This window comes from Chrysochloris asiatica, unplaced genomic scaffold, assembly GCF_000296735.1.
Source record: "Chrysochloris asiatica unplaced genomic scaffold, ChrAsi1.0 scaffold00211, whole genome shotgun sequence".
Classification (NCBI taxonomy): Eukaryota; Metazoa; Chordata; class Mammalia; order Afrosoricida; family Chrysochloridae; genus Chrysochloris; species Chrysochloris asiatica.
Window position 1 is genome coordinate 1,919,013 of NW_006408729.1, and position 15,012 is coordinate 1,934,024.

Consider the following 15,012-nt stretch of genomic DNA (forward strand, 5'->3'; position numbering starts at 1 on the left):
CGAGATGGATCAGCCAGGTGGCATCATTGATGGACTCGGGTGTGGCGGCAGTAGTGAGGTTGGCCCAGGATCGAACATTGTTTCTTTCTGCTGTGCATGGGGTCGCTATGAGTCGGTTCCGACTCGATGGCACCTGACAACAACAACAACATTAGAAGTGAAATGATTCTACAGTCCATTTTCTTTGTTCCAGCCTCTACTCTGTTCTTTTTTTTTCATAGTTGCTCACACTCTTTAGAAGAATAGAATGCTTGCCCATGTGCCAATTTTTATTGGTACTATTTACTTAACAAGTTTTTTCAACTGTCAGAAAATTCTTAGCTGGGAATGATGGACAGTAAGTTTCTGAACATTCAGATTGTTTCATAGCTTCTCTTTCTTGCAGCTTCAGGATTTTCACTCTAGATGCTTCCCTCATTCATTCTCCTCTTAATGCTCCAAGATAATCTTGCTTTACTTCTCATTCTCCTACCATATTCTGTTTTGTTGTATTCCACAAAGCCCATACTTATAAGCACAAACACCTTCTACACACCTTCTTAAGTTATGCCATGCAAAGTCCATTCCTTAGTTGAGAGCTGACTATCTACACTAATGTATCCAAACTAATTTTTAAATGACTTATTAATAAGCATGTAACTTATTTGCCATATTGCAAAGAAGCAGCATTATTGACAATATTGACCCCCCCTTAGCTTATAGCCCCCTCTAGTGGTTCCACATATTCTGCAAATAGGTAATGAGCATCCTAGAGAGACACATATTCCTTATGTGCCCACTTTATCTCCCATGTTGGAACTAACTTGATCACAGTAACTCAGAGAAAAAGACAGATTGTGCTTCAGGTCCAGTTGTTGATACTTGCTGTCCTGTAGCAGTTGTTTGTTTGGTAAGAAGCACTGAAGATTCAGGCAATTCTGGGCTTTTAAGATGAGTGGATAAAGGATGATGAAAGGGAGATTATTAAAATAGTTTGTTATATGCTAAAAACCTTATATGGGTTGTGTAATTTTTTAACACTGAAGCAATTAGCATTTTGAAGTATCTACTAATGGTGCTGGAGGATAAGCACTGGACTGCAAGGTCAGTTTGAACCAGCCCTCCTCAGAAGCACTATACAGGATCACTGTGAGTCGGAACCCACCTGACAACACCTAACAACAACAACTGAATGTCTGGTCCTGGCCACAAAGTGCTTTGTATACTTTATTCTGTAATTTTAGAAACACCTATAAGCATCCATGTTGCTATCTATATTGTATACATGAAGAAACAATGGCTCAAAAAGTTAAGGTATTTTACCCAAGGTATCAGGGCAGTGAATGAATCTGTAATCATATTCTGGGAACTACAAATTAAAGAGGAATGGCATGAAATATATCAACAAAAAGAGTTTTTCAAGGTCCACCTTGAAGTACAATGCATCTGTGATAGGATTAAGGAAAACCAGTTAATACGATTAGTATCCAAATTTACACAGCAACCACTAAAACCATTGATGGTTAAATTGAAGAAGTCTACAAACTTCTTCAGTCTGAAATTGATTAAGTATGCAATTGAGATGTACTGATTATTACCAGTGATTGGAAAGCAAACGTTGGAAACAAAGAAGAAGAATCAGTAGTTGAAATATATCTTGGTGATAGAAAAGATATTGGAGATTGCATGATAGAATTTTGTAAGATTCTTTGCAAATAATTTTTTTCAAAAGCATAACAGTCGACAATGCAAGTGGACCTCGCTGGATATAATTCAGAGGAATCAAATTGACTACATCTGTGGAAAGACATGATGGAATCCTCTGTATCATCAGTCAAAACAAAGCCAGTGGCCAACTGTGGAACAGACCATCAATTGCTCATATGCAGGTTCAAGCTGAAGCTGCAGAAAATGGAACCAAGTTGTTGTTAAGTGCTGTTGAGTCGGTTCTGACCCATAGTGACCCTGTACAGGGTTTCCAAGAAGCGGCTTGTGAGCTTGAACCTCTGACCTTGCAGTTCAAACGACTTTGCAGTCTAACACATTAATGCACAGCGCCACACCAAGACTCCATGGAACCAAGTTAGCAACAGCCAAAATATTGCCTTAAACATCTCCTACCTTAATTTAGAGCCCATCTCAAGAACAGTTTTGATGCATTAGACACTATTAGTGTCTATTCAGACTAATAGACTATTAGTGTCTATTCAGAAAAGTTATGGGATGACTGTGAGTACATCATCATACAGGTGGAAAGCAAAAGATAATTGAAAAGACAGGAAAGAAAAAAAAATCAAAAAGAATGTCAGAAGAGAGTATGAAAGAGTTCTGGGATGTCTGCAAATACATCATCATACAGGAAGAAAGCAAAAGTAATTGAAAAGGCAGGAAAGAAAGAAAAAGTCAAAATGAATGTCAGAAGAGAGTATGAAACTTGTTCTTGAGTATAGTGAAGCTAAAGCAACTGGAAAAAATGATTAAGTAAAAGAATTTAACAGAAAATTTCAAATGGTAACTCAAGATAATAATGAAGTATTGTAGTGAAATGTGTGAAGACTTGGAGTTAGAAACCCAAAAGGAAAGAATATTTCTCAAGCTGAGAGAATTGAAGAAAAAAAATTCAAGCCTCAGGTTGCTATATTGAAGGACTGAGTGATGCAGGAAGCATCAAAAGAAGATAGAAGGAGTACACAGAGTCACTATGCCAAAAAGACATGATAAATGTTTATACATTTCAAGAGATAACATCTAATCAAGAACCAATGGTACTGAAGGCGTTGGCAAAAAAAGCAAGGCTCCAGGAATTGATGAAATACAATTGAAATTGTTTCAACATAAAGATGTAGCACTGGAGGTGCGGCTCACTTGTCTATACCATGAAATTTGGAAGACAGCTTCTTGACCCACCAATTGGAAGAAATTCATTTTTGTGGCCTTTCCAAGGAAGGTGACCCAACAATACACAGAAATCATTATGCAATATCATTAATATCACATGCAAGTAAAATTTTTCTGAAGATAATTCAAAACGATAACAGCAATATATCAAAAGGGTACTTCCAGAAATTCAGCCAGATTCAGAAGAGGGTATGGAACTGGGGATATAATTTCTGACATCAGCATGATCTTGGCTGAGGGCAGAAAATATCAAAAAGATGTTTACTTGTATTGTCTTGACTATGCAAAGGCATTCAACTGTGTGGATCATAATAAACAATAATTATACTAAAAAAAACAACCTGTGCACCATTCAAGAGGCAGTGGTTTGATCACAACAAGGGGATACTGAGTGGTTTAAAATCTGGAAAGGTGTGTGTCAGAGTTGTATCTTTTCACCATACTCATTCAATCTGTATGCTAAGCAAATAATCTGAGAAACTGGACTACATGAAGAAGAACGTGGCATCAGGATAGGAGGAAAATTTATTAACAGCCTATGATATGCAGATGACACAACCATACTTGTGGGAAGTGAAGACTTGAAATGCTTGCTGATGAAGGTGAAAGACTACAGCCTTCAATATGGATTACTTCTGATTGTAAAGAAAACAAAAATTCTCACAATGGGACCAGCAAATAACATCTTGATAAATGAAGAAAAGATTGAAGTTGTCAAAGATTTCATTTTACTTGGATCCACAATCAACATCCATGGAAGCATCAGGCAAGAAATCAAATGCTGTATTAGGCGAGCCTTCTGCAAAAGACCTCTTGAAAGTGTTACAGAGCAAAAATATCAGTTTGAGGAATAAGGTGTGCCTGGTCCATGCCATGATATTTTTAATCATCTCATATGCATGCGAAAGTTGAACAATGACTAAGGAAGACTGGAGAAAAAAATCAATGCATTTGAATTGTGGTGTCAACAAAGAGTATTAAAAATGCCATGGACTGCCAGAAAAACAAATAAATTTGTCTTGGAAGAAAAGCAGCCAGAATACTCCTTGCATGCAAGGATGGCAAGACGCTGTCTCATGTACTTCAGACATGTTATCAGAAGATACTAGTCCCTAGAGAAGGACAGCATGCTTGTTAAAGTGGATATCCATAAGAAAAAGAAGACCCCTAATGAGATGGATTGGCACAGTGGCAGCAACAATGGGCTCAAACATAACAAGTGTGAGGTTGGCACAGGACCAGGCAGTGTTTCATTCTGTCATGCATAGGGTCCCTATGAATTGGAACTGACTTGACGGCACCCAACAACAACAAAGTTGATGAACAGACACACATGTTTACATAGACCCTCTATAAGACTGATGTTGTAGACCAAATGGAACAAATAAGGATGATAATCCCAGAACTCTGGACTTCAGAAGAAAGGATAGAGAAATGGATTGAATACTGACTAAGAGAGGAAGCTGAACAAGGACCATGAGAGAGAAGATTCACAAATTGGCCTGACGATTGGCTGGCTTGAAATGGTGCAGCCACCTTGCACTTTATGAGCAGCATTAAGTTGAGACAATACAAACACCCACTGGCTGCTGGTGATAAGAAAGGTGTGATTTAATCCTGTTCCCCACATCCTCCTGGTAACCAAAATTATAACGAGCTCCTACCCTCACCTACTCCCTTCACAACCCTTGCTCTGCTAGAGGTCAGAGCCATGCCATTGTGAATTGGATGCTGGGTGTACCACTTCCGCATCTGGAGACGTGCGAACACCACACCTTCAGACCAGTAGAATGTACAGTGCCAGCCCTAGATGAGCAAGACCTCTCACAAACAGCGGCCTTGCCCTTAGCTGCCCTCTGTGCCTGAAAGAGTTCCTTCCGGGAACAAGGATCCTGCCCTCTTCTACCATTAGAGCTTGCATGAACTACTTCCTCATTAGGTGCAGCAAAAACCATGTAGGAGCCATGTTTGACTTCCTTTGGTTTCACGTGGGGAAAAGAGAATCAAACTCAAAATCAGCCCAAGGCTGATTCCTCTGAATTGGAGGTCAGACATTCCTCTACCCTACTATCTTCTTTGTCATATTTCCTCCCACGGTCCTCTCTTGCTTCAATGCTAGGTTCAATAATCCATTGCAATGGCCACATAGAACTCATAACAATATTCATGATGATGAGGCTTATCCGGGAGGTGAACAGGTTACAATTCAGAATCAAAACCAACTCAGAATGCAGCAGTTTGCCAATCAGGAATGCCTTTTCTCTGCTGTACTGCAGACACACCTTATTCTTGTCTTCAACTTTTCAGCTTTGGCCTATGCCCTGCTTGGACAAATGTTACAAAGCTCTTTTAGCCACTCTGTGAATGCCCAAAGGACACATTCTGAAATTCAGTCTTCCTCTGATAGGCACTCAGCTTTACTCAGTCCATGGGCCTAGAGCCCACATTTGCTCTGTCTCTCCAAGCCACTGCCTCTTTTCTAGGTAAGAACCTCATAATTTACTTATGCTCTTTCTTCTTAATGGTCCTGGGATCATCTGTTCCTGTTTCTAACATGGCTCCTTTTAAACCTAGTTGTTGTTGTCAGGTGCCATCGAGTCAGAACCGACTCATAGCGACCCCATGCACAACAGAACGAAACAATGTCTGATCCTGGGCCAACCTCACTACTGCTGCCATACTTGAGTCCATCAATGATGCCACCTGGCCAATCCAGCTCATTGGGGGTCTTCCTCTTTTTCTCTGATCCTCCACCTTACCCAGCATAACATCCTTCTCCAGCGACTATTCCCTCCTGACAATATGTCCAAAGTATGAGAGACGAAGCTTAGCCATCTTGGCCTCCAAGGAGCACTCTGGCTGCCCTTCTTCCAAAACAGATCTATTGCTTCTTTTGGCAGTCCATGGCACTTTCAGTATTGACAGTTGATCCAAGAAGAATGAAGTCCTTGACAACTTCAATCTTTTCTCCACTGATAAGAATGTTGTTTATTGGTCCAGTGGTGAGGTTTTTTGTTTTCTTGACATTGAGATGCAATCCATACTGAAGGCTGTCCAAAACTAAGCAATCCCAGCCTTAGAGTCCTATACACTTTATCTGCATGATCTCACCCAATCACTTTGTGTGAATTAAGAAGATCATTGGACAGAAAAGCCATATCAAGTAAATTCAAGGTATCACAGTTCCCCTGAGCATACACAGCACATAGGTCTACAGGAACTTGATCTAAGGCAGGGCATTCCATCCTCTCACCCCTTGCCTTCTTTTTCTCTCTGCCTTCCCTTTTTTATCCTTTCTTTCTTTGTTTTCCTTTCTTTTCTTCTGTTTCTTATTTCTCTCCCCTTCTGTCTTTCTCTTTTTTCTTTCTTCTCCTAGTTTTGTATATTATATTTTTCTTTCATTTTGTTTTCTCTCTTATTTTTCTGTTCCTCTGTTTTATTTTACTTTTCCTTTTTTCAGTTATTATATGCTTTTTTTCTTGCTGCTGCCTGTGGGTTTTTTTTGTTTTGTTTTGTTTTGTTTTTTAATCCTTTAGTATTTTCTTTTTTTGCTGTTGAGTTTTTTGTGTTTTTTTTTTTTTTTTCTTTTTCTTTGCCCCACCCACCCAACAAAAAACAGCACTGTGCTCATATAGAATAGTCCCACCCACTGGACAAGAACCACTAACAGGTCTTGTACCATCTGATCAACCCAGAAACAGAAGTATCAAAAATAAAACAGAATAGTGCAGTGGCTCTGTAGGATGAACACTGGACTGTGAATCACAAGGTCAGCTGTTCCATTGCACGAGAAAGATGAAGCTTTCTGTTCCTGCAAAGATCTAGCCTCTGAAATCCTACACAGGGTTGTTATGAGTTAGAACCAACAAAACATCACTTAACAACAACAACAAAGTAAAAGAAACATATAAGATTGAAAATAGGGAACCAGTGATATCAATTTGTTATGAAGACAATTACAAAGCAAAAGAGGAAATAGTGTGGTTACAGAACTTCCAAATGGAGAGAAAGTCAAATAGATTTCAAAATAAAAAAGGCTATTTTAAACTTGGGAAGAAATTAATAAATTACAGGGTGGCCTTAAGGAAAATTAATAAACCTCATCAAAATAAATCATAAAGATTTAGTAAACATTAAAACAACAACAATGAATAAAATGACAAACAAACAAACAAACACACACACACACACAAACAAAACAAAAAACACCTCACACGCAAAATGAACTTAGCACAGAAAATGTTATGCTGAATGAAATCAGCCAGTCACCAAAGGACAAGTGTTGTATGAGAACACTATTGAAAAAAAAGTCAAGAAAAAGTTTTCACACTAAAAGAAACATTCTTTGGTGGTTACCAGGGGTGTGAGGGAAGGGGGAGTAACTCACTGGCTAGAGGGATGTTTTTGTTAAGTGCTAAGGAGTTGATTCTGACTCATAGCAACCCTGTATAGGGTTTCCAAGGAGCCCCTGGTAAGTATGAACTGCCGACCTTGTGGTTCAAACTGACCTTGCAGTCCAATAGTTTATCCCACAGCACAACAAGGTATATATCTATTAACTTAGGTAACGAGGAAGGCAATATACAATAAGGTTGTTGAAAGAATGATGGAATTACGAGAAGACATGGTGAAGAGTGCAAGAGTTAAAAGCAGCAGAGGCAAATACTATTACACAATCCTGCAATAGTGGTGATGTATAGATAGATACACAGGCTGAATGGTTTTGGGTGGGAGAGTGGGCGTATACCCAAGAGATATAAAAGTTTGATAGAGGATATTTCTACATGGGTATATTTTTTACCTTTGCTGCAAATCTATCCATGAATGTGGTAGATCACACAGGGAACAAAGTAATGAAAATTTCTTAGATGTTACCAAACACCTTGAGGGAATGAATTGGTGGCCTGGGAGCCCAGGATCATAGTGTTGGGGGATACCATGGTCAGTTGGCTTAACAGGGTCCACAGAGACAGTGCTCTGTACTCTATTTTGCTGAGTAGTAACTGAAGCCTTAAAAACGTATGAGCGAACATCTAAGGTGAAACAATTTTTCTCTAACTGTTTGGAGGAAATAAGAGTGATGACAATTGAAGATGGTTGAAGCCATTTGTCCAACCAACTAATGGACCACATGAACATCAGTTTCCACAACCCTGAGACTAGAAGAACTACATGGTACCCAGCTACTACTACTAGCTGCTCTGAAAGGAATCACATTAGAAGGTCTTGGAAGAGTAGGAAAAAATGTGGAACAAAACTCAAAGTCATAAGAGACCAGGCTTACTGGCCAGAAAGAGACTGGTGAAACCCCAAGACTATGGACCCATAGCCCTTCAGGTCTGGAACTGAACTAACCTCCATGGCTCAATTTTCAGTCAAGCAATAGATAAGTACATATTGGGGAGAGGCAACAACAGTAGCGAGGTACACACACTATAGGATATTCAGCCACTTGAGATCAAAAGGTCAGCATTTGCACAAAGGCAATATTCAGAGGGGTTAGGAAAGAAGGAGGAATGGAAACAAGAAACCAAGAGGACGTGGGCTAGGTGATGTTACATTGAAGGAATTGTAGTCATTGTGATGAAAAGAAGTATGTGATTTGTTGGATGTACAACTGATAATCCACTCTGTAAGCTTTCACTCAATTGACAGTAAATATTCTTTTATTTTTAAAAGAAAGATATACAAGGTACCCAGAATAGCCAAAATAATCTTTAAGAAGAGCAAAGTTGAAGGACTCACAATTCTAATTCCAAAACTCTGGTTCAAGATACTGTGGTACTGGTAAAAGGCCAGACATGGATCAGAGGTATACACTCTATTAATAAAATGAGTCCAGAAGAATGAGCAATTGATTTTTGGCAAGGTGCTTAAAACAATAAAATGGAGAAAGAGTAGTCTTGTCAACAAATCGTGTGAGGAAAACTGAATATCCATATCCAATAGAATGAGTCTGAACCCTACTTCACCCCATATACAAAAAATAATGCAAAGTGCATGAAAGACCTAATATAAGAGCTAAAACTGTAAGGCCCTTAAAGGAAAATATATAAAACTTTGTGACTTGGGATTACGCAGCAGTTTCTTAGATAGGACAACTAAAGCACGAGCAATCAAAGAAAAAATGATAAATTGAACTTTATCAAAATTTAAAACTCTTGTGCAACAAAGTACACCACCAAAGACATGAACAGCCAATCCACAAGACAAGGAGAGAAATTTTGCAAATCATGGATCTGATGTGTATCTAGTATACAAATGTATAAAGGTTTCTTGTTGTTCTGTTGTTGTTAAGTGCCATTTAGTCAGTTCCAACCCATAGTGACCCTGGATAGGGTTTCTGAAGAGCAGCTGGTGGGCTTGAACTGCCAACCTTGCAATTAAACTGACTTTGCAGTCCAGTGCATTAACCCACAGCGCCACACCAGAACTCCATAAAGGTCTCTTGCTACTTATTAATTAAAAACAATTCATAAAGTGGACAGATTACTTAAACAAATATTTCTCCAAAGAAGATATATGTATTTATAGCTCAATTACAAATATTGCTTTATTGGAAGATTCTTACTTCCTATCGTCAGGATAATTTAAGAAGTCGAAGTATATAAATTGGATTCTGTTGGGAAAACTTAGTTACATGGCTACTCCTAGTTCCAAGTATAGGGAGAAATGGAGTCCAGCCATCACTCTGCCACACTGGAGGAAGAGAATGGATTTAGACAACTAGCAGCCTTCATCGCAGCAGCAAATCTGGAATTATAACTCAGACCTTTGATTCTTGGTCCAATTTCTTTTCACCATGCCATCTGTCTCTCTAAGGAGACTCATTTCATAAGTGTAATTAAGCAAGCTGCTGAAAATAGGCCTGTTTCTAAAACTAAAATAAGATTTGCCTGCTAACATTGGGACTATATAACCTAGGAAATGACTAAGCATTTATCCCTTCATGTTTGCAAAGTTTGCCCTGTTGAGGAAAGAATCCTTGTGTGTGCAAATATAGGTATATCTTTAAAAGTTTCAGGAAATTTCCAGGGTATTAGAATTGTATAATATTCTTTTAAGACGTGTAGCTGACAATGGCCTTTTGCATTTTTATGAACAAAGGTGTCATTCATCATCCCTGACTGGCACCCACAGGTTCAGGTAAACCTAGATCTGTATTACTGGTGTGACACCATCTTTGTGTGGAGTGTGCCACACTGTTCTAGAACCCCAAGTATTCAAAGGCGTCTTGGCTATTAGTTGGAGTTAGCATAGCTCCCTTCTCCTTTTGTTGCTAGCAAGGATTAGGAATCATGCTTGCATTTCATTATTATTATTTTTTTTAAGTTTTAAAAATTCGAAGGGATTATTAATACTTATTAAACCAGAAAAGATAAGTTACAATGTATAGGCATAGAATGGATGTAGGAAATATATACTTACGTTTTGGAGTTCTGAAAATTGGTAGTGTAGGAGCAGAGAAATCAAAAGCTATTTTAGCAGCCAGCTGGGTAATTTTAATGGCTAAGAGTGTGACTATGGGGTATTGAGTGTTTTGTTCGGTACTGTCAAGTTGGTTCTGACTTCTAGTGACGTTATGTATAACAGGACAAAACTTAGCTTAGTCCTACACCATCCTCACCATCGGTCCTATGTTTGAGCATGTTGTTGCAACCACTGTGTGAATTCCATCTTTTGAAGATCTTCTTTTCTGCTGACGCTCTACTTTTCCAAGCATGATTCTTCTCCAGGGACTGATCTGTCATGATAATATGCTCAAATACATGAGGTGAAGTTTCATTATACTTGCTTCTAAGGAGAATGCTGCTTGTCTGTCTTCCAAGAGACAGGTGTTCATTCTTCTGTCAGTCCATGACATAGTCAGTGTTCTTCACCAACTCTATACTTCAAATGTATCAATTCTTCTTTGGTCTTCCTAACTCATTGTTCACCTTTCGCATGTATGTGGTGTTGTTTGGTGCTGTCAAGTTGGTTCTGACTCATAGCAACTCTGTATAGGGTTTCTGAGGCTTTAAAAATCTTTGCAGGAACAGAAAATCTCATTTTTCTTCCCTAGAGTGGCTGGTGGGCTTGAACCACCAATCTTGTGGTTCACAGTTCAGTACTTATCCTATGGAGCCACGATGCATATGTTGTTGTTGTTGCTGTTAAGTGGCATCAAGTTGGTTCCTATTCATAGTGACCCTGTGTAGGGTTTCTAAGGAGCTGCTGGTGAGTTTGGCCAACCTTGTGGTTCACCTGACCTTGTTATCCAGTGCTTTATCCTACAGCCCCACACCAGAATTCCATTCATGTGAGAGAATTAAAAATACCCTGATTTGGGTCAGGTGCACCTTAGTCCTCAAAGTAACATCTTTAAATATGCTTTTGAATACATTAAAGAAGACTTTCATAGCAGATTTTCCCAGAGTAATACATCATTTGATTTCTTGACTGCTGCTTCCATGCACATGGATCTAAGTAAAATGAAATCCTTCACAACTTCAAGCTTTTCTCTATTTAGCATGATGCTTTGTTTTGGTCCAGTTGTAAGGATTTTTGTTTTCTTTATGGTGAGGTGTCATCCATACTGAAGGCTGTAGTCTTGATCTTCATGACTTTCATCCAGCAAAGTTGTGTGATCTGCATATACTGTTAAAATACAGCAACAACAACACTTAGAAATTTAGAACCCATACTGAAAAATCCACTTAAGCCCTTTTCCTGGCTAAATTAATTCTGGATGCTATCAGTTAGCAGCAGCCTCCTGACTAAAGCATACTATGGTGATACGCAGTAAGAAGGTTTAAACTTGACATAGATGATACCAAAGGAAAAAATACAAGAAAAAAACAAATTATTTGAACAGAAAGATGTTCTTAGCCCTTGTATTTCCAGAAGGAAAAAACCTGGAAATCATTCTAATGTTTAATATTTGGAGATTGATTCCTTAAACTGTGATATAACTATTTAACAATTTAAAGCACAAACCATATAGGAAGTACCAGAGTATGGAATTATACATGTGTGAAAATTAAATGAGGGCTAAGTCAGTGGTTCGAAACTACCAGCCGCTCCGCGGGAGAAAGATGAGGCTTTCTACTCCCGTAAAGATTTACACCTTCGGAAACCCTGTACAGGGTCGTTATGGGTCGGACCCGACTCGATGGCACTTAACAACAACAACAACAAGTACAAAAGAGTAAATGTATATTAATTACAATATGTGTTAACATAATTTAGAAAGGAATTCAGAGTGATGTGAATAATCTGGATCACAGATTTTCCATTCCTCCCTGAAAAGTATCGTAAATTCACCATGAAGAAAAAAAAAATGCAAGTCACCTCCTCCAAGGTCATCAGTAAACTATTTAGTTGTCCTTTGGATTAATTCTGTTTGAGCATGAGGATGACATCCCTTCACATACAGTCCATAAAGCAATGTCTGACTTCTCAGGGATCTTGGGGTAAGAGTAGAGATTTCTCGTTGCTGGGCAACAGTTTCTCTCTGGTTTAGGTGTCAATTCCAGATCTAGTAAAATAATGGTTTGTTTAATCCTAATCAAAGTCCCAAATTTATCCAGTTTGCTTTAAGAACAAAGGCCTGTAATTTCTTTAGATCTAGACAGTCTAGATCAAACAATGCCACTTGTGTTTAATGTCTTCCCCTGAATCAGGTGATGCAGGCCCAGTGTGTCAAAACAGAAACTGAATTCTACCTCCGAAGTAGAAGCGAGATAGAGAATGGAGAAGGCCACACAATGGGAGCACTTTATTGGCAACTGAATGACATCTGGCAGGCTCCTTCCTGGGCTTCTGTAGGTAAGCATTCCAACATTCTTTGTGTGAGTGAGGGAAAGTAATACCTGTGGGGAGAGGGTTGCAGAAATACATTGCCTGGGGGAAGAAATTAACCCAAGCTCTAGTAGGCTTAAAGAAGCAGTTCTGAACCAAGTCTGGGAATGCAACCACCCCACCCCTTTAAGAGTCTTTCTTTGAGGCCTTGGAGACAGCTTAATTATGAGTTCTATGCTGTGCAAAGTCATTACAGCAGGCTGACAAGGGGACTGATTTATATACAAAGATCTTAGTCACATGTCTTATAATTATTGCTCATTGGGGGTCTAAACATGATCTAAAGCAAAGTTGAGTTCAAAATATAAACAATAGTTTTGGGTCAAACATGAAGCAAAGTAAAAAAGTAATTTTTATTGGTGATGCTCTTAGCCCAGCCCTGAATACAAATCCTAAGTGTTCATGCCAAACATTCCTTGGTTAATGTCAAATGAATGCTTCTTTCAGGGAATTGGAGTTTTTATCAGGTTTCTTAGACCAAATTCTTTATCAGCATCAACCAGATAAAAGGGTATTGAATGTGAACCAGTGAATGGATGATGTGGGAAGAGTCTTCCAGTGTGCTGGATACTCAGTAAAGAGCTATTGTTTAGAGATACTTGGACACCTATCCTCCTTTCTGTCTATGGATAAACTTTTTTTTTTAAAGCTTTTATTGTGAATTGAGTGATAGTTTACATGGGAGAACATCAGTTTTGCACTCATCCTATCATGCTTTGTTTCATTGCAACGATTACAATCGCCTCCTTGCATCATCATTTAACAGTATTTGCTTCTATTCCCTCTGTTGTCTTTTGCTTTTTGATGTACACAAAAACACTCAGGAATATATAAGCATTTAAACAACCAAAGGGCACATTCTACAAGCCAACCTCCCAGCCACCAGCATACAGCCTTTCTCTTTCCATGAGTCCAGAGTTTTAAGCTGCTCAATCTCTCCATGATATCAACCTTTGCCTGGTGTTGCTGTTTCTCTGGTTAGGGTCCCACGTTCCATTAATGCTCTTCTCCCTTGATGGTACTAGGCTCATCTGTTCCTGGATTGTAAGACTAACTAATATCCCCTTTTTGCTACACACTTCTATCTTTACAGCTGTAACAATTGCAATTAGTCATGATAACAATTACTCACTATTGAATCAAAAGATTCTTATCCCCATCTCCTTTCATCAGACCTGTCTAGACAACATTAAAATTATTCAGTGGGGATTCTGCTTTCCCCACACACTCTAAAACTAAACTTCCTGTTGAAAATTTGTAAGCCAGTCACTTTGTCCTTTATAGCATTCCCATTATAGGTAGCTAGTGTCTAACTTGCCTGTCCCTATCAACCCTGTATACCAAGAAGACAGACTTGATCCTTGAGGTGAAGACTCCTTCCCTCTTAGTTGGTATTTTGAGCTACTACATCCATAAGTATTGGTCAAGTTCATCAAATTGTAGCAATTTACACTTGCTTCATTTATCAAATGTCTTTATCTTCCTCTAGTTGAGCTAAGGTCATTAAGCCATCAAGACCACATGGCTTAATATGCCAGGAATGACAAATTGAAGAGGAATGATGTTGCATTCATTGTCAAAAAGAACATATCCAGATCAATCATGAGGTACAACACTGTCTGTGATAGGATACTATCCATGTGCCTACAGGGAAGCCCAGTTAATACCACTATTATTCAAATTTATGCACCAACCACTAATGCCAGTAAGGATGAAATAGAAGAATTCTACCAACTTCTTCAATCTGAAATTGATCAAACATGTAATCAAGATGTATTTATTGATCATTACTAGTGGTTGGAATGCAAAGGTTGGGAGCAAAGAGGAAGGATCAGTAGTTGGAAAATATGGCTTTGGTGATAGAAATGATGCTGCAGAATGCATGATAGAATTCTGCAAAATCAATAATTTGTTCATTTCAAATACCTTCTTTAGACAGCATAAGAGATGAATATACACATGGACCTCACCAGATGGAATACATAGAAATCAAATTGAGTACATCTGTGGAGAGAGATGATGGAAGAGCTCTATATCATCAGTCAAAACAAGGCCAGGGGCAGACTGTGGAATAGACTATCAATTACTTGTATGCAAATTCAAACTGAAACTGAAGAAAATGAAAACAAGTCCATGAGAGCCAAAATATAACCTTGAATATATCCCACCTGAATTTAGAGATCATCTGAAGAACAGATTTGGTACATTAAACACTAAAGACCAAAGACCAGAAGAGTTGTGGGATGACATCAAGAACATCATACATGAAGAAAGCAAAAAGTCATTAAGAAGACA

General features: G+C 38.6%; 1 protein-coding gene across 1 annotated transcript in view; it reads left to right on the forward strand.

The window, feature by feature from the left end:
- MANBA (mannosidase, beta A, lysosomal) overlaps positions 1 to 15,012 on the forward strand; it is a 224,978-nt gene that overhangs the window by 188,501 nt on the left and 21,465 nt on the right. Inside the window, exon 14 of the mRNA XM_006872718.1 lies at positions 12,540 to 12,684. Within this exon, the coding sequence (XP_006872780.1) occupies positions 12,540 to 12,684 (145 nt within the window). The remainder of the gene's footprint in view (positions 1 to 12,539; positions 12,685 to 15,012) is intronic.